Source organism: Mustelus asterias, chromosome 7, assembly GCF_964213995.1.
Source record: "Mustelus asterias chromosome 7, sMusAst1.hap1.1, whole genome shotgun sequence".
Taxonomy (NCBI): domain Eukaryota; kingdom Metazoa; phylum Chordata; class Chondrichthyes; order Carcharhiniformes; family Triakidae; genus Mustelus; species Mustelus asterias.
Window position 1 is genome coordinate 105,454,934 of NC_135807.1, and position 21,155 is coordinate 105,476,088.

At 45.3% G+C, this 21,155-nt stretch overlaps 1 protein-coding gene across 2 annotated transcripts in view; it reads left to right on the top strand.

Moving 5' to 3' along the window:
- itprid1 (ITPR interacting domain containing 1) overlaps positions 1-21,155 on the top strand; it is a 282,117-nt gene that overhangs the window by 251,792 nt on the left and 9,170 nt on the right. For both annotated transcript variants that reach the window (XM_078216648.1, XM_078216649.1), the window contains 2 exons: positions 8,310-8,421; positions 15,288-15,620. In XM_078216648.1, coding sequence (XP_078072774.1) covers positions 8,310-8,421; positions 15,288-15,620 — 445 coding nt within the window. The remainder of the gene's footprint in view (positions 1-8,309; positions 8,422-15,287; positions 15,621-21,155) is intronic.

Consider the following 21,155-nt stretch of genomic DNA (forward strand, 5'->3'; position numbering starts at 1 on the left):
TTCCTGTGCTGTATTGTTCTTTGTTCTTTATTACAGCGCAGTACAGGCCCTTCGGCCCTCGATGTTGCGCCGACCAGTGAAACCAATCTAAAGCCCCTCTAATCTACACTATTCCAATATCATCCATATGTTTATCCAATAACCATTTGAATGCTCTTAATGTTGACGAGTCCACTACTGCTGCAGGCAGGGCATTCCACACCCTTACTACTCTCTGAGTAAAGAACCTACCTCTAACATCTGTCCTATATCTCTCACCCCTCAATTTAAAGCTATGTCCCCTCATGTTAGCCATCACCATCCGAGGAAAAAGCCTCTCACTATCCACCCTGTCTAATCCTCTGATCGTCTTGTATACCTCTATTAAGTCACCTCTTAACCTTCTTCTCTCTAACGAAAACAACCTCAAATCCCTCAGCCTTTCCTCATACGATCTTCCCACCATAGCAGGCAACATCCTGGTAAATCTCCTCTGCACCCTTTCCAACACTTCCACATCTTTCCAATAATGCGGCGACCAGAACTGTATGCAATACTCCAAGTGCGGCCGCACCAGAGTTTTGTACAGCTGCAGCATGACCTCCTGGCTCCGAAACTCAATCCCTCTACCAATAAAAGCGAACACACCGTACGCCTTCTTAACAACCCTATCAACCTGGGTGCCAACTTTCAGGGATCTGTGCACATGGACACCCAGATCCCTCTGTTCATCCACACTACCAAGTATCTTACCATTAGCCCAGTACTCTGTAATCCTGTTACTAAGGGGGATGGGGATCAGAACAATAGGTCAATAAGCATAGAGGTTGGGGCCAAGACAAGGCTATCTAAGAGGAAGAGCATTCTGGGGAAGGATGACCTCAGTGGGCCTGGAGGTCTGGAGTGCATCTGCTTCAATACAAGGAGCGTCACGGGCAAGACAGGTGAGCTTAGAGCCTTAATGCTTGCGCGGAACTTGGATGTGGTTGCAGTGACGGAGACTTGGTTAAAAGAAGGACAGGACTGGCAGCTGAATATTCCGGGGCATAAGTGTTTTAGGCGAGACAGAGGAGGGGTTAGGAGAGGTGGGGGAGTAGCAATGCTGGTTAGGGAGCATATTACAGCAGTACAGAGGGTGGACAATATGGAAGGGTCAGGTAACGAGTCACTGTGGGTGGAGCTCAGAAACAGGAAGGGCACAGTCACTATGCTGGGGGTATACTACAGGCCTCCCAACAGCCCACGGGAAGTTGAGGAACGGATATGTAAGGAGATTCTGGACAGGTGCAGAAAAAATAGGGTTGTTGTAGTGGGAGACTTTAATTTCCCTCACATAGACTGGAAATCGCTGAGGGCTGGGGGCCTGAACGGGGAAGAATTTATAAAATGCGGACAGGAAGGTTCTTTGGAACAATATGTTGACAGTCCAACTAGAGAGGGGGCTATACTGGACCTAGTACTGGGGAATGAGCCCGGTCAGGTCATCAAAGTTTCAGTGGGGGAACATGTGGCGAACAGTGACCACAATTCTGTAAACTTTGGGATAGTAATGGAAAAAGATGAGTGTTGTCCTATGGGTAAGGTGCTGAATTGAGGGAAGGCTAACTACAGCCAGATTAGGCAGGATTTGGTGGCTGTTGATTGGGAGAGGCTGTTCGAGGGTAAATCCACATCTGGCATGTGGGAGTCTTTTAAGGAGCAGTTGATAGGACTGCAGGACAGGCATGTGCCTGTAAAGAGGAAGGATAGGAAAGGTAGGATTCGAGAGCCGTGGATAACCAGTGAAATTGTGGGTCTAATCAAAAAGAAAAAAGAGGCATACATGAGGTCCAGGCAGCTAAAAACAGATGGAGCACTGGAGGAATACAGAGAAAGTAGAAAAGAACTCAAACAGGGAGTTAGAAGGGCCAAAAGGGGTCACGAAATGTCCTTGGCAGACAGGATGAAGGAGAATTCTAAGACATTTTATACATACATTAGGAACAAGAGGGTTGTTAGGGAAAGAATCGGACCTCTCAGGGACAAAGGAGGGGAATTATGCTTAGAACCAAAGGAAGTAGGTGAGATCCTAAACGAATACTTTGTATCAGTATTCACAAAGGAGAGGGACATGTTGACTGGTAGTGTCTCAGAGAGATGTGTTGACCCGTTAGAAAAAATCTCAATTACAAGGGAGGAAGTGTTAGGTTTTTTAGGAAACATTAAGGCAAACAAATCCCCAGGGCCGGATGGCATCTATCCTAGACTCCTCAGGGAGGCAAGAGATGAAATTGCTGGGCCTCTAACAGAAATCTTTGGCTCTTCACTGGACACAGGTGAGGTCCCAGTGGATTAGAGGATAGCAAATGTGGTCCCGTTATTTAAGAAGGGTAGCAAGGATAACCCAGGTAATTATAGGCCGGTGAGCTTGACGTCCATGGTAGGGAAATTGTTGGAGAAGATTCTTAGAGATAGGATATATGCGCATTTAGAACTGAATAATCTCATTAGCGATAGACAGCATGGTTTTGTACGAGGGAGGTCATGCCTCACAAACTTGGTTGAGTTTTTTGAGGAGGTGACAAAAACGATTGACGAGGGAAGGGCCGTGGATGTCGTCCATATGGATTTTAGTAAAGCATTTGACAAGATCCTTCATGGCAGGCTGGTGCAAAAGGTTAAATCTCACGGGATAAAAGTGAGCTAGCTAGATGGGTGGAGGAATGGCTTAGCCATAGAAGACAGAGGGTAACAGTGGAGGGGTCATTTTCCGGTTGGAGGTCTGTGACTAGTGGTGTTCCGCAGGGCTCTATACTGGGACCTCTGCTGTTTGTGATATATATAAATGATTTGGAGGAAGATGTAGCTGGTGTGATCAGTAAGTTTGCGGATGACACAAAGATTGCTGGAGTTGCGGATAGTGATGAACATTGTCAGAGAATACAGCAGGATATAGATAGGCTGGAACATTGGGCAAAGAAATGGCAGATGGAATTTAATCCAGATAAATGCGAAGTGATGCATTTCGGTAGATCTAATGTAAGGGGGAACTAGACAATAAATGGCAGAACCATCAGGAGTATAGACACACAGAGGGACCTGGGTGTACAAGTCCACAGATCCTTAAAGGTGGCAGCACAGGTGGAAAGGGTGGTGAAGAAGGCATATGGCATGCTTGCCTTTATTGGACGGGGCATAGAATATAAAAGTTGGCATATGATGTTGCGGCTGTATAGAACATTGGTTAGGCCACATTTGGAATACTGCATCCAGTTCTGGTCGCCACACTACCAGAAGGATGTGGAGGCTTTGGAGAGAGTACAGAAAAGGTTTACCAGGATGTTGCCTGGTATGGAGGGTCTTAGCTATGAGGAGAGATTGGGTAAACTGGGGATGTTCACCCTGGAAAGACAGAGGATGAGGGGCTACCTAATAGAGGTGTATAAAATTATGAACGGCATAGATAGGGTGAACGGTGGGAAGCTTTTTCCCAGGTCGGAGGTGACGAACGCAAGGGGTCACAGGTTCAAGGTGAGGGGGGCAAGGTTCAACACGGATGTCAGGGGGACATATTTTACACAGAGGGTGGTGGGGGCCTGGAATGCACTGCCAAGCAAGGTGATTGAGGCGGACACACTGGGATCGTTTAAGGCTTATCTAGATAACCACATGAACAGACTGGGAATAGAGGGATACAAACAAATGGTCTAGTTGGGCACATGAGCGGCGCAGGCTTGGAGGGCCGAAGGGCCTGTTCCTGTGCTGTATTGTTCTTTGTTCTTTGTACTCCTTCCAAAGTGAATCACCTCACACATTTCCGCATTAAACTCCATTTGCCACCTCTCAGCCCAGCTCTGCAGCTTATCTATGTCCCTCTGTAACCTGCCACTTCCCTCCGCACTGTCTACAACTCCACCGACTTTAATGTCATCTGCAAATTTACGCATCCATCCTTCTACGCCCTCATCCAGGTCATTTATAAAAATGACACACAGCAGTGGCCCCAAAACGGATCCTTGCGGTACACTGGTAACTGAACTCCAGGATGAATATTTCCCATCAACCACTACCCTCTATTTTCTTACAGCTAGCCAATTCCTGATCCAAACCATCAAATCACCCTCAATCCCATGTGTCCGTATTTTCTGCAATAGCTTACCACGGGGAACCTTATCAAATGCTTTGCTGAAATCCATATACACCACATCAACCGCTTTACCCTCAGCCACCTCTTTGGTCACCTTCTCAAAGAACTCAATAAGGTTTGTGAGGCACTACCTACCCTTCACAAAACCGTGCTGACTATCCCTAATCAAATTATTCCTTTCTAGATGATTATGAATCCAATCTCTTATAATCCTTTCCAAAACTTTGCCTTCAACAGAAGTAAGGCTCACCAGTCTATAATTACCAGGGTTGTCCCTACTCCTCTTCTTGAACAAGGGGACAACATTTGCTATCCTCCAGTCTTCTGGCCCTGTTCCTGTAGACAATGACGACACAAAGATCAAAGCCAAAGGCTCTGCAATCTCCTCTCTAGCCTCCCAGAGAATCCTAGGATAAATCCCATCTGGCCCAGGGGACTTATCTATTTTTACCCTTTCCAGAATTGCTAACACCTCCTCCTTATCAACCTCAATCCCGTCCAGTCCAACAGCCTGCATCTCCGTACTCCCCTCGACACTGTCCCTCTCCTGTGTGAATACCAACGAAAAATATTCATTGAGTGCCTCTCCTATCTCTTCAGACTCCACGCACAACTTCCCACTCCTGTCCTTGACTGCCGCTAATCTTACCCTAGTCATTCTTTTACTCCTGACATACCTATAGAAAGCTTTAGGGTTTTCCTTGATCCTATCTGCCAAAGACTTCTCATGTCCCCTCCTGGTTCTTCTTAACTCTTTCTTTAGGTCCTTCCTGCTAACTTGTAACTCTCAAGCGCCCTAACTGAGCCTTCACATCTCATCTTAACATAAGTCCCCTTCTTCCTCTTCACAAGAGATTCAACCTCTTTAGTAAACCACGGTTCCCTCACTCGTCTGCTTCCTCCCTGCCTGACAGGTACATATTTATCGAGGACGCGTAGTAGCTGTTCCTTGAACAAGCTCCACATTACAATTGTGCCCATCCCCTGCAGTTTCCTTCCCCAACCTATGCCACCTAAATCTCACCTAATCACATCATAATTTCCTTTCCCCCAGCTATAACTCTTGCCCTTTGATATATACCTATCCCTTTCCATTGCTTAGGTAAACATAATCGACTTGTGGTCACTATCACCAAAGTGCTCACCTACCTCCAAATCTAACACCTGGCCTGGTTCATTACCCAGTACCAAATCCAATGTGGCCTCGCCTCTTGTTGGTCTATCTACATACTGTGTCAGGAAGCCTTCCTGCACACATTGGACAAAAACTGACCCCTCTAAAGTACTCGAACTATAGCTTTTCCAGTCAATATTTGTAAAGTTAAAGTCCCCCATAACAACTACCCTGTTACTTTCACTCCTATCCAGAATCATCTTTGCAATCCTTTCCTCTACATCTCTGGAACTTTTCAGAGGTCTATAAAAAACTCCCAACAGGGTGACCTCTCCTTTCCTGTTTCTAACCTCAGCCCAAACTACCTCAGTAGACGAGTCCTCATCAAATGTCCTTTCTGCCACCGTAATACTGTCCTTGACTAACAATGCCACACCTCCCCCTCTTTTACCACCTTCCCTGCACTTACTGAAACATCTAAACCCTGGAACTTGCAACAACCATTCCTGTCCCTGCTCCATCCATGTCTCCGAGATGGCCACAACATCAAAATCCCAAGTACCAACCCATGCTGCAAGCTCACCCACCTTATTCCGGATGCTCCTGGCGTTGAAGTATACACACTTCAAACCACCTTCCTGCCTGCCTGTACACTCCTGTGACCCTGAAACCTCATCCATGACCTCACTACTCTCAACCTCCTGTACAGTGGAGCTACAATTCAGGTACCCACCCCTCTGCTGAATTAGTTTAAACCCTCCCGAAGAGCATTAGCAAATTTCCTCCCCAAGATATTGGTACCCCTCTGGTTCAGGTGCAGACCATCCTGTTTGTAGAGGTCCCACCTACCCCAGAAAGAGCCCCAATTGTCCAGATATCTGAAACCCTCCCTCCTGCACCATCCCTGTACCCACGTGTTCAACTGCTCTCTCTCCCTATTCCTCTTCTCACTGTCACGTGGCACGGGTAACAAACCAGAGATAACAACTTTGTTTGTTCTAGCCCTAAGCTTCCACCCTAACTCCCCGAATTTCTGCCTTACATCCCCATCCCTTTTCCTACCTATGTCTTGGGTGCCTATGTGAACCACAACTTGGGGCTGGTCCCCCTCCCCCTTAAGGATTTCAAAAACACGATCCGAGACATCGCGGAGTCTGGCTCCTGGGAGGCAACACACCAACCGCGAGTCTCTCTCGTTCCCACAGAATCTCCTATCCGTCCCTTTAACTATGGAGTCCCCAATGACTAATCCTCTACTCCTCTCCCCCCTTCCCTTCTGAGCAACAAGGACAGACTCTGAGCCAGTGACCTGTACACCATGGCTTACCCCTGCTAAGTCCACCCCCCCAACAGCATCCAAAAGTGTACTATCCCCAATTTCTACTACATTTCTTTTTTCTCCCCCCACTTGAACGGCTCCCTGTACCTTGGTGCTGTGGTCAGTTTGCTCATCTTCCCTTTCCCTCCCCTTCTGAGCTGCCGGGCCGGACTCTGCGCCGGAGGCACGGCCACTGTTGCTTCCCCCAGGTAGGCTGCTCCCCCCAACAGCACTCAAACAGGAGTACTTATTTTTAAGGGGCACAGCCACCGGGGTACTCTCTAGTACCTGACCTTTCCCCTTCCTAACTGTGACCCACATGTCTTCCTCCCGTGGCCCCGGTGTGACCACCTGCCTGTAACTCCTATCTATCAGCTCCTCATTTTCCCTGACCAGACGAAGGTCATCGAGCCACAGCTCCAGTACCGTAACGTGGTCCCTTAGGAGCTGCAGTTTGATGCAACCGATGCAGATATGGACGTCCGGGAGGCTAGCTGACTCCAGGAACTCCCACATCCGACACCGAGAACAACAAACTGGACTTTCACTCATAATTCCCCTTTCTTCAAGTACACTGGTAAAACTACGAGATGAACCTAACATGCCTCGCCCGTTTCCGACTAAGCCTGTTGAGCCAAAGCCCTTCAGCTCTCACTCTGCTACCTGCTCACTCCGCTACCCACTAACGACGCTGCCTGCTGGGTAGTGCGACCTGCTCTTAACCCTTCCGTGCTGAAAAAAAAACTACACCCTTCCCACAATACCCCGTGGCTACTTCCTGTTTGTACTTTAAAGTTTTAAAAAATAAAGCCCGCAAAAAAAGTAATGTTAAAAGTCAATCTCTTACCCCAGACTCCTGTAACAAATCACTCCTTTTTGCCTCCCTATGGATGAACAATGAGGACGATCCCCCCGGGTGAGTAACTTTTATAAGAAAAAAAAACCTACACCCTTCCCACAATGCTCCGCGGCTACTTCCCGTTTGTACTTTAAAGTTTTAAAAAATAAAGCCCGCAAAAAAAGGTAACGGTTAGGGGGATTATTGGGGTAAATACATGGAGTTACATGGATAAGGCCTGGATAAGATGCTCTGTTGGAGGGTCGGTACAGACTCAATGGACCGCATGCCCTCTTTCTGCACTGTAGGGATTCTATGATTACTGAGACTATCATTATATTCCAGATTTATTAATTGAATTTAAACTTCACAGCTGCCATGGTGGGATTTGAATCCAATCCCCCGGCATATTAGTTTTTGCCTCCACATTACTGGGCTAGAGACATTATGACTACACCACCATCTTCCCATAACTAGCAATGCAATCCCTGAGAAATCCAAGCTGGAGTCCTTTGAAACTGAAAAAGTAGATGACTTTTTGTAAGTTGCCGATAGTGTTTCATTTTCATTTCAAAGCAGATTGCCTATTGATCAGTGGAGTGGAACAAGTGATTTTGTTTTGTACTTTCAACAGTAAGGCCATTGTTTTCAAAGCAGAAGATATCAGAACAGCAAAAACCCAGCTGGTCCATTAATGTCCTTCAGGGAAGGAAACTTGCCAGGCCTACCAGCTTGGCCCACATCTGGCAATGTAATTACCTCAATGCCCTCTGACATCATCCAGCAGTCTGAACTGGTCCAGAAACACTATTCAATTGCCAAGACAACATTGAAAGTTAATAAGTGCCTCCTTGCCAATGTCTTTCACAGCTCAAGTATATGTTTACATTATCCTTGGATTTGTGTTTATTTGATTATTTTTGTGTTCTGACAGAGATTATGTGAAACGACTGCGGATATTACGTCAAGCAGTGCTTCAAGAAGTTACAGAGATGGAAGTTCAGCTTGAGGAGCGGGCTCGGCAACTTGGAGAAGGGATGGGAATGGTAATTTTAATATAAAATGAACCCTATTTCCTTCAATTACGAAACTTATCAGCACTCTACGATTCATATTTAGCCACATCCTGGAGTTATTTCCTATTTAGCTTATTGAAAACAGTCCAGTTTCTTGGAAGTTGAGAATGCAAAAATGAGAGAGTGGATGAAATCAACACTTTGGTTAAATTTAATGTTCATTTTAGAATCATAGAATCCCTGGGGTACAGAAGGAGGCCCATCGAGCCTGCACTGACAACAATCCCACCCTGTCCCCATAACCCCACATACCCACCCTGCAAACCCCCCGAAACTAGGGTAAATTTAATATGGCCAATCAACCTAACCCGCGTATCTTTGGACTATGGGAGGAAACTGGTGCACCCGGAGGAAACCCATGTAGACGTGGGGAGAATGTACAAACTCCACACAGACAGTTACCCAAGCTGGGAATCGAACCCGGGTCCCTGGCACTGTGAGGAAGCAGTGCTAACCACTGCGCCACTGTGCTGCTAAATGATTATCAACAAAGGAAATTTAAATGAGAGGATTAATTGTTCTTTGAAAGGCTCTAAAAGAATAATACATTTCAGCATTTATTTAAATCTACAGATTTAGAGTAGTTATGGTAAAGTTTAAGGAATGAATAAAGGTGAAAATACTAAATCATAAAGAGCTGATTTCAGTGAGTTGAAAAAGGATCAGGTCCAGCTGGATTTGAATTAAACAAGGGCGGAGAGGAGGGGGGGGAATGCTCCTTCGGAGAGTTGATACAGACTTGATGGGCCAAATGACCTCTTTCTGCACCCAAGATGTGGCTGATCATCCAACTCAGAAACATGTTCCCGTTTCTCCCCCCACCCCCCACTTAACATTTAATGGCATTAGCATCACTGAATCATTATCAACTTCCGGAGGTTACTGTTGACCAGAAACTAAACTGAACCAGCCATATAAATAGTATAGTCACAAAAACAGGTCAGAGGCTTTTTCAAACTTGAATTTCTGTGCTCAGTCTTCGACTTATTCTTAGCCCTGCATTTCTTAGCTAAATGATCCTTTTTGTTGCAACAGTGACAAACAGTATCCATAAATTTGCAATGATTCACATCGTGTGTTGTTCCATACCTGAAACATTCCACTGCTTTCAGCTTTGCATTTGCAGCCTCTTACTTTACTCGATGCACTACATCCACTTTGCACCGCTTTTGGCTCTTTTGAATAGCTTTTGCATTGCTGGCAGCCATTAACATGCCCTGAGAAATTTCTAGAGCTGCTTTAAAAGTAAATGCGGCTTCTTCCAACAAACAATGCTGAATTCTGTCCTCATTAATTCCACAAACTAGTCTATCCCGGAGCATGGCCTCCAATACTGCTCCAAACTCACAATGTTCAGAGAGCTGGTATAATTCAGCAACAAGATTAACTATAGACTGTTCTGTCTTCAGAAAATGACTATGAAACTTTAAACCAAAAGAGAAAATGCTGGAAATTTTCAGCAGGTCTGGCAGTATCTGTAAGGAGAGAAAAGAGCTGACGTTTCGAGTCCAAACGATCCTTTGTCAAAGCTGGAGTCATCTGGACTCAAAACGTCAGCTCTTTTCAGTCCTTACAGATGCTGCCAGACCTGCTGAGGTTTTCCAGCATTTTCTCTTTTGGTTTCAGATTCCAGCATCCACAGTAATTTGCTTTTATGAAACTTGAAACGCTGGACAATCACTAAGGGCTTCGGAATGTGGTGATTCTAAATGAGTGCAACTAAATCCACAAGTGTAATGTTCCCCACAGTTTCTGTGGCATTGCTAAATTTCTCACTAGCTTGCACGGAAAGCAACTGGCCCGGATGGGGCACCCAGACATGCACTCAGATCCTGCACGGATCAGCTATCGGAGGTATTCACAGACATCTTCAACCTCTCTTTACAACAATATGAGGTCCCAAGAAGACGACCATCATCCCGGTACCTAAGAAAAACCAAGCAGCGTGCCTTAATGACTATTGGCTGGTGGCTCTGGCATCCATCATTATGAAGTGATTTGAAAGGTTAGTCATGGCATGAATTAATTCCAGCCTCCCGGACTATCTGGATCCACTACAGTTTGCCTACAGCCGCAAAAGGTCCACAGCAGATGCCATTTCCCTGGCCCTGCAGTCAATCCTGGAACACCTCAATAACAAGGACACCTATGTCAGACTCCTATTTATTAACTACAGCTCAGCCTTCAACACTTATTCCCACAAAACCCATCTCCAAACTCCATGGCCTGGGCCTCGGCACCTCCCTCTGCGACTGGATCCTGAACTTCCTAACTCACAGACCACAATCAGTAAGGATAGGCAACAACACCTCCTCCACGATCATCCTCAACAACGGTGCCCACAAGGCTGTGTTCTCAGCCCCCTACTATAGTCATTGTACACCTATGACAGTGCTGCCAAATTCCTCTCCAATTCGATTTTCAAGTTTGCTGACGACACCACCGTAATGGGTCGGATCTCAAACAATGATGAGACCGATTACAGGAATGAGAGAGAATCTGGTGAACTGGTGCAGCAACAATAATCTCTCTCTCAATGTCAACAAAACGACGCAGATTGTCATTTACTTCAGGAAGCGTAAAGGAGAATATGCCCCTGTATACATCGTGATGTGGAGATGCCGGCGTTGGACTGGGGTAAACACAGTAAGAGTTTTAACAACACCAGGTTAAAGTCCAACAGGTTTATTTGGTAGCAAATGCCATTAGCTTTCGGAGCCCTGCTCCTTCATCAGATGGAGTGGATATCTGCCTAGGTGTTGTTAAAAATCTTACCCTGTCTACATCAACAGGGACAAAGTAGAAAGGGTTGAGAGCTTCAGGTTTTTAGGTGACCAGATCACCAACAACCTGCCCTAGTCCCCCCATGCTGACACTATAGTTAAGAAAGCCCACCAACGCCTCTACTTTCTCAGAAGACTAAGGAAATTTGGCATGTCAGCTACGACTCTCACCAACTTTTACAGATGCACCATAGAAAGCATTCTTTCTGGTTGTATCACAGCTTGGTATGGCTCCTGCTCTGCCCAAGACCGCAAGAAACTATAAAAAGTCGTGAATGTAGCCCAATCCATCACGCAAACCAGCCTCCCATCCATTGACTCTGTCTATACTTTCTGCTGCCTCGGCAAAGCAGCCAGCATAATTAAGGACCCCACGCACACCGGACATTCTCTCTTCCACCTTTTTCCTTCGGGAAAAAGATACAAAAGTCTGAGGTCACGAACCAACCGACTCAACAGCTCCTTCCCTGCTGCTGTCAGACTTTTGAATGGATTTACCTTGCATTAAGTTGTTCTTTCTCTACACCGTAGCTATGACTGTAACACTACATTCTGCACTCTCTCGTATGAACGGTATGTTTTGTCTGTATAGCGGGCAAGAAACAATACTTTTCACTGTATATTAATACATGTGACAATAATGAATCAAATCACATTCAGGAGAATTGAGTGCCTTTAGCCTCATCTGCAATTCCATTTGCCAAGAAAAAGTGTTCCAAACTTGCCACATATTCAATCCTGTCCCCGTTCTCTTCCACAAACTCACTAATAGTCCTGAAAATACTCATGGTGCTGCTAACCAGGGGAACTCACAAACCCGCTGATCAGAGCCCTCGACCGCCATTCACGATGCAAACCAGCCATTCACTGTGAAAATCTTCATAGCACCATGTTCAACTTGGCATTTTGCTTTTCCTTTCATTTTGCCGTTTTCTCCTCATTGCCAAAAGGTTGTAGTAACTTGGCCAAAAATAGATAGTTGAATACGTTGTGATGTTCAAACTTTTTAATTATAAAAATATTGAAATACAGTCCTGCATGGACTCAGAACTGGAGGCAGCTGGTTACACAGATCCCTGTGTAAGACTAAACCCGCAAAATCTGGCACTACCAATCACGTCATCGTGCATGCTCAAATCAGCTAAAGACATCAATATGTACATTGAAAATAGGAAGATGGTTCCAATAATCATCTATAACACAGCTGTTAATCAAATTTGCACAGAATAGAATGAAAAATACAGACAAGGGGCAAAGACAGTGAGCTAGTGCTCTCATAATGGAACTTCACTTCTGTATCTGAGAGAATCAAAGCTCCAGTTTTGATCCACGTTCTCGTGAAGTGAAACTCCACCCACATATAAATTTTCCCTCAAAAACAAAGAACAATTGGGAATAGGAGTGTGACTGCAATAGTTTGAGATCAATTTGTTAATTTAAAGAATTGGTAGCTTGTTGGACCAGTGTCCAGTAATAAGCATAAACAAGTATCTCTACATCAACATGTTGTGTCAAATTTAACTTTTGGTATGTTCATTTATTTTTTTCTACTGACTCTAACTGTATCCTTTTCAAATCTAATCTGTTGGTTGATGTTGCTTTCTGCTAAATTGTCCCTTAGTATCCAAAGATGTGTAGGTTAGTGGAATTAGCCACAGTAAATGTATGGGGTTACGGGGTTAGGGATGGAGTGGACAGAGAGTCATAGAATCATAAAATCCCTACAGTGCAGAAGGAGGCCTTCCAGCCCATCAAATCTGCACTGACTCTCCAACAGAGAATTAACGATAGTCAGCATGGTTTTGTGAGAGGGAGGTCATGCCTCACTAACCTGGTGGTGTTTTTTGAAGAAGTGACCAAAATGGTTGACGAAGGAAGGGCCATGGATGTTGTCTATATGGACTTTAGTAAAGCGTTTGACAAAGTCCCTCATGGGAGGCTAGTGAAAAAGGTTGGATCTCATGGGATAAAGGGGGAGGTGGCTAGATGGGTGGAGAACTGGCTTGGTCATAGAAGACAGAGGGTGGTAGTGGAAGGGTCTTTTTCCGGCTGGAGGCCTGTGACTAGTGGTGTACCGCAGGGCTCTGTATTGGGACCTCTGCTGTTTGTGATTTATATAAATGATCTGGAAGAAGGAGTAACTGGGGTGATCAGTAAGTTTGCGGATGACACAAAACTGGCAGGACTTGCAGATAGTGAGGAACATTGTCAGAGGCTACAGAAGGATATAGATAGGCTGGAAATTTGGGCAAGGAAATGGCAGATGGAGTTCAATCCTGATAAATGCGAAGTGATGCATTTTGGTGGGAATAATGTAGGGAGGAGCTACACGATAAATGGAAGAACCATAAAGGGTGTAGAGACGCAGAGGGACCTGGGTGTGCAAGTCCACAGATCTTTGAAGGTGACGTCACAGGTGGAGAAGGTGGTGAAGAAGGCATATGGCATGCTTGCCTTTATAGGACGGGGCATAGAGTATAAAAGTTGGGGTCTGATGTTGCAGATGTATAGAACGTTGGTTCGGCCGCATTTGGAATACTGCGTCCAGTTCTGGTCGCCACACTACCAGAAGGACGTGGAGGCTTTGGAGAGAGTACAGAGGAGGTTTACCAGGATGTTGCCTGGTATGGAGGGGCTTGGTTATGAGGAGAGATTGGGGAAACTGGGGTTGTTCTCCTTGGAAAGACGGAGGATGAGGGGAGACTTAATAGAGGTGTATAAAATTATGAAAGGCATAGATAGGGTGAAAGGTGGGAAGCTTTTCCCCGGGTCGGTGGTGACGTTCACGAGGGGGTCATAGGTTCAAGGTGAAGGGGGGGAGGTTTAACACAGATATCAGAAGGACATATTTTACACAGAGGGTCGTGGGGGCCTGGAATGTGTTGTCGGGCAAGGTGGTGGAGGCGGACACACTGGGAACGTTTGAGACTTATCTAGACAGCTATATGAACGGAGTGGGAATGGAGGGATACAAAAGAGTGGTCTAGTTTGGACCAGGGAGCGGCGCGGGCTAATTGTTCTTTGTTTCTCGTTTCAAGGCTTCATTCTATGATCATCTTGCTGGAGCCAGTACAGAGCGAGACTGCGGATAGTTGGGAACCTGTCTCGTGGGCAGGGAATTCAGATGGTGTTCGTAAAGCAGAAGTGGAAATGAATAGGGTTGGGAAGCATTTTCTGATCAGGGCCAGTGTGATCTCCTGGACTCGCTTCGATCGCCTCAGGAGGTCGGAGAGGAATTTCCCAGATTTTTTTTTCCCCATATTGGCCCTGGGGTTTTCACTCTGGGTTTTCGCCTCTCCCTGGAGATCACATGGTCTGGAATGGGGGAGTGGGGGTGAGTTAATAGGTTGTGATGAACAAAGCATCGTAGCTGTGAGGGACAGCTCGGTGGATAGGATATTAGTATGTAGATAGGCTGGAAAATTGGGCGGGGATCCTGGATTCAGGATTCAATCCTGGACCGGGGAGCGGCGCGGGCTTGGAGGGCCGAAGGGCCTGTTCCTGTGCTGTATTGTTCTTTGTTCTTTGTTAACTGGTAAGAGCATCCCACCCAGGCCCTATCCCTGTAATCCTGCTAGTCCCCCAAATTTACATTAACACTAACACCAAAATTTTACCACCCTGCCCACCACGGGAATTGGAGTGGGCGAGGGGCGGACAGTGGGTAGGTCCGTTGACCTCAGGTGGAATTTTCCGGTCTCGAGTTGAGCGAGGCCATAAAATCCCGTCCTAAGGAGCAATTTAGCCTGGCTAATTCACCTATCCTGCACATCTTTGGACTATGGGAGGAAACTGGAGCACCCGAAGGAAACCCACACAGACACAGGGAGAACGTGCAAACTCCACACAGTCACCCAAGGCTGGAATTGAGCCCGGGTCCCTGGTGCTGTGAGGCAGCAATGCTATGGGCTGAGTGGCCTCATTCTGGACTGTACAGATCCTATGTGCAACCCAATCATCATCACTTCTGAATTTGATCATTTGTAAAAACTGTAGAAAACATGATCGCAAGTTTCAAATAAAATTGTACTAAACTTCTGGTCTATCTTTTAGCAGTTTCAGAGTTTGGTGGAGGAGCAGTCTTCCTTATGTTCATACATAGAAGCTCTGAGGCAAACGGGAGATGCATCATCAGGGAGCTGGCCTTGTTCTTCATTCAGCAGTACAACACCAACACCAGCACCAGCAACTACCTCACAGGAACTGGACTGTGATGCAGGAATAACTCTGCCAGTGCCTTCTCTTCCAGGACTAAGCCCAGCTCCTTCAGCATCAAATAAAACTGACACTAAATTCAACTTTGAAGCTGACGAAGACGCAGAGGTAACAGCAAAAAAGCAAACCCAAAAGTCAGAAATGTTGGATTTTCGAGCCATTCTGGAAAATGTAAGAAATCTCAGCATTTTTTAAATTAACTTATACTTTGCAAAAAATAGCTATGATAAAGATCACTATAATTGTAATTCAATTAAGCTTCACAAACATGTACAACAATGTTTCTACTTTTAACAGATCAATGTAAAAGTTGCACATTATTCCATAGCTAGGGGAACTGGATTTTATAGCCACCCACTTAGGGTGTTTTTGGGTGTGAGGAGCGGGGGGTGGTGGTGCTAGTTGACTGCTGTCCCACCAGTCCCCATAACACAATAGGCAGGCACCAAAATTGGCAGCCTACCTACCAATTTTTAGTAAGTAATTAAATGTGAAATTCAGCTTGTTACCAAGCCAATGACCTGAATATTACACTGCCCACTCCATAATATTGTTGACATGGGCAGGCGGGTGGGAATGGGTCAACTTTTTTAAGCAAACTGCTTAAAAAGCAGGAGTCAGTGTGCATTGGTGGCACTCACAGAATCATGGAATCCTACAGTGCAGAAGGAGGCCATTCGGCCCATTGAGTCTGCACCGACCACAATCCCATCCAGACCCTATTCCCACAGCCCCATGCATTTACCCTAGCTAGTCCCCCTGACACTAAGGGGCAATTTAGCATGGCCAATCCACCTAACCCGCACATCTTTGGACTGTGGGAGGAAAGCGGAGCACCCGGAGGAAACCCACGCAGACTCAGGGAGGATGTGCAAACTCCAGACGGCGACCCAAGCCCGGAATTGAACCCAGGTCCCTGGCGCTGTTAGACAGCAGTGCTAAGCAATGTGCCACCAATCCGCCTGACTGCCCCAATGTTTCCTGCACTGTTGTTCCTCCCTGCCTGACCATCAAAACCTATCCCCATATCCTCATTAACCTCTCTCCACCGCACCCCCCAGACTTGTGTTGGGGGGGGGGGTGTTGGAGATGCGGTTGGTGTTTGGAAAAGCAATACCTCACCATGTAATCTTGTAATATTTAGCCCTGAGAATAGTTCGGAATCGGGTTGAGCATATTCTCGGTTGGGATTCATACCATCGTATAAACCAATCGATTTCAGTTTCACAAATTTCAGTTTGCTTTTGGTGAAAAGTTATTCTGCAGTCTTTTCAAGCAATTCTAATTAATTTGTTATAAATGTGGCACTGAGAAGCTTGTTTTGATTTAAGTGTATTGGTGACGATCTATTTGCAAATTTTGTTGTAAGTGGATACTGAGTTTTACTTGGATTGTCTTGGATTTACTTGGATCCACTCACATTGTCGGTATCTTTAAGATCTGGTTGGCTGTAGAGATTCGCATTCTAATCAGTATTCTGTAACTTGATTTTGTGTCTCTGTGCCATGTTTGAGAGCAGATTTCCACTCCATCTGACGAAGGAGCAGCGCTCCGAAAGCTAATGGCATTTGCGACCAAATAAACCTGTTGGACTTTAACCTGGTGTTGTTAAAACTCTTACTGGTTTTACTTGGATTACCAGAGTTAGATTTCCCTCTGCTGTACCATTAGAAAATTGGAATAGGAGGCCGATCACCATATCCTCATCTTCTTAATTCTTCTCCCTGATCCTACAGGGAAACTCAGTGGCTATTTCTTGATCACCCTTGTGCATGAAAATGGCATTAGGTAGGCAGAGGTCCAACAACCCAACCAATTAACCTGCCTTTCACTTTCAAAGTGGTACCAAATATAGGGCTGTGGCTGTCTTTGGGACAGTGGCAACCTGACCATCAAATGTCTATTGAAGAGGAAAGAGGCCTTGGTAGTGGATTTCTCCTTCTTCAGAAGGTGAAATCGCAGGGGGCTGTGGGTAGAGTACAAGATTGGATTTGGGATTGGTTGACTGACAGAATGTGGAGATGCCAGCGTTGGACTGGTGTAAACACAGTAAGAAGTCTGACAACACCAGGTTAAAGTCCAACAGCTTTCTTTGGTAGCAAAAGCCACTAGTGTGACTGACAGAAAGCAGAGGGTTGAGATAAATTGGTCCTTTCCTGGCTGATGAATTGTAACTAGCGGGGTGCCGCAGGGGTCAGTCCTCGGACCCTCAACTGTTTGCAATCTATATAAATGATCTACAAGCAGGGACAGTGTAACATAGCAAAATTTGTGAATCATACTAAAATGGGTGGGAAAGCAGGCAGTGAAGAGGAGATAAAGATTTTTCAGATGGATATAGATAGGCTATAGATGGAGTTTAACATGGATAAGTGTGAGGTTATCCATTTTGGCCGAAACAGTAAAAAGGCAAATTATTATCTAAATGAAAAGCAGATTCAAAATGCATCTGGGCAGAGGGATCTGGGTGTCTTTGTTCATGAATCACAGAAAGCCGGTATGCAGGTACAGCATGTAATAAAAAAGGCATATGGAATGTTAGCATTTATTGCAAAAGGACTAGAATATAAATGTAGACAAGTGTTGTTGCAATTGTATAGGATATTGGTGAGACCATATCTGGAGTATTGTGTCCAGTTTTGGTCTCCTTATTTGAGGAAGGATGTGATGGCATTGGAGGCAGTTCAGAAGAGGATCAACAGATTGATTCCAGGGATGAAAGAGAATAGAAAAATAGAATCCCTACAGAAGGAGGCCATTTGGCCCATCGAAGCTGCACCAAAAACAAGCCTACCTAAGCCCTATCCCTGTAACCCCATGTATTTACCCTGCTAATCCCCCTGATACTAAGGGGCAATTTAGCATGGCCAATCCACCTAACCTGCACATTTTTGGACTGTGAGAGGAAACCGGAGCACCCAGAGGAAACCCACGCAGACACGGGGAAATGTGCAAACTCCACACAGACAGTCACCCAAGGCCAGAATTGAACGTGGATCTCTGGCGCTATGAGGCAGCAGTGCTAACCTCCATGCCACTGTGCCGCCCTAGCATCTGTGTGCGAACTTACTGTGTTCCGTGCCCAAGTCCCTTTATGTTGCAGCTTTCTGCAACTTTTCTCCATTTAAATAATGCTCTGTTCTTTTGTTCTCCCTTCCAAAATGAACAACTTCACATTTCTCCACATTAGACTCCATTTACCAACGTTTTGCCCACCTACTTGCCTATCAATATCTCTTTGTATCCCCTTTGTATCCCTCTCCCAACTTGCCTTTCCACCTATTTTTGTGTTGTCAGAAAATTTGGCTAAAGCACAGTAGAGCTCCCTTCCTCCAAGTCATTAGTTTAAAGTTTATTTATTAGTGTCACAAGTAGGCTTACATTAGCACTGCAGTGAAGTTACTGTGAAAATCCCCTGGTTGCCACACACCGGTGCCTGTTCAGGTACACTGAGAAGAATTTAGCATGGTCAATGCATCCAACCAGCACGTCTTTTAGACTGTGGGACGAAACCAGAGCACCCAGAGGAAACCCACGCAGACACGGGGAGAATGTGCAGACTCCACACAGGCAATGAACCAAGCTGGGAATTGAACCTGGGTCCCTGGCGCTGTGAGGCAGCAGTGCTAACCATGTGCCACCATGCCACCCACTAATTTATTGTAAACAGTTGCGGCCTCAGCACTGATCCCAGTGAAACCCCATTGGTTACAGGTTGCCAACCTGAAAAAGAACCCCTTATTCCCATTTGCTGTTTCCTGCCCATTAGCCAATTCTCTATCCATGCCAATATATTACTTCCAAAACCATGGGCTCTTATCTTATGACTTAACCTTTTGTGAGGTACCTTGTCAAATGCCTTCTGGAAGTTTGAATATGACACTCCTACTGGTTCCTCTCTATTTACTCTAGTTAAGACTTCCCCAAAAAACTTTCATGAAGCCATGCTGACACTGCATGATTAGATTATGATTTTTCCAAATTTGCTGCTATTACTTCCTTAATAATTGATTCCAACATTTTTCCAACGAAAGATGACAGGCTAATTACCTGCTTTTTGCTCCTTCCTTTTTTGAATAGGGGTGCCATATTGGCAGTTGTCCAATTCTCCGGTACTTCTCAAAATAAAGGGGGGTCAGTTTAGGACAGAGTTGAGGAGGAACTTCTTCTCTCAGAGGGTGGTGAATCTCTGGAATTCTCTGCCCACTGAAGTGGTGGAGGCTACCTCGGTGAATATGTTGAATATGTTGAATATAAGTCATGGATAGATGGATTTCTGATCGGCAAGGGAATTAAGGGTTATGGGGAGCAGGCAGGTAAGTGGAACTGATTCACTTCAGATCAGCCATGATCTTATTGAATGGCGGGGCAGGCTCGAGAGGCTAGATGGCCTACACCTGCTCCTATTTCTTATGTTCTTACGTTCTTATGTTCTCCAGAATCCAGGGATTTTTGGAAAATTACTAACAATGCATTCATTATCACTGCAGCTATTTATTTTAGGATCCTCGGATGCAAGCCATCAGGGCGAAGGGACTTCCAGGTTTTACCCCCATTAGTTTGTCTGTTAATATTCCTTTAGTGAAGGTCATGGTACTTAATTCCTTCCCTGGTACTCTTTATTATTAATGGGATTTTGGAAGTATCTTCCACAGTAAAAACTGATACAAAATATCCGTTTAACTCCTCTGCCATTTCCCTGTTCCCCATAACTATCTCCCCAGATTCATTTTTTAAGGGGCGGTGCTCACTTTAATCTCTTTCTTCCTTTTTATACATTTAAAGAATCTCTTAATATCAGTTTTTATATTCCTTGCTAGTTTGCCCTCATAGTTTATTTTAGAACCTTAGAAACATAGAACACAACAGCACAGAAACAGGCCTTTTGGCCCTTCTAGGCTGTGCCGAACCATTTTTCTGCCTAGTCCCACTGACCTGCACCTGGACCATATCCCTCCACACCCCTCTCATCCACGTACCTGTCCAAGTTTTTCTTAAATGTTAAAAGTGAGCCCGCATTCACCACCTCATCTGGCAGCTCATTCCAACACTCCCACCACTCTCTGCGTGAATAAGCCCCCCCTAATATTCCCTTTAAACTTTTCCCCCTTCACCCTTAACCCATGTCCTCTAGTTTTGTTCTCCCCTAGCCTCAGTGGAAAAAGCCTGCTTGCATTCACTCTATCTACACCCATCATAATTTTATACACCTCTATCAAATCTCCCCTCATTCTTCTACGCTCCAGGGAATAAAGTGCAAACCTATTCAACCTTTCTCTGTAACTCAGTTTCTCAAGTCCCAGCAACATCCTTGTAAACCTTCTCTGCACTCTTTCAACCTTATTAATATCCTTTCTGTAATTAGGTGATCAAAACTGCACACAATACTCTAAATTCGGCCTCACCAGTGTCTTATACAACCTCACCATAACATTCCAACTCTTAAACTCAATACTTTGATTTATAAAGGCCAATGTACCAAACACACTCTTTACGACCCTATCTACCTGTGATGCCACTTTTAGGGAATTATGTATCTGTATTCCCAGATCCCTCTATTCTACCGCACTCTTCAGTGTCCTACCATTTACCTTGTATGTTCTACCTTGGTTTGTCCTTCCAAAGTGCAATATCTCACACTTGTCTGCATTAAACTCCATCTGCCATTTTTCAGCCCATTTTTCTAGCTGGTCCAAATCCCTCTGC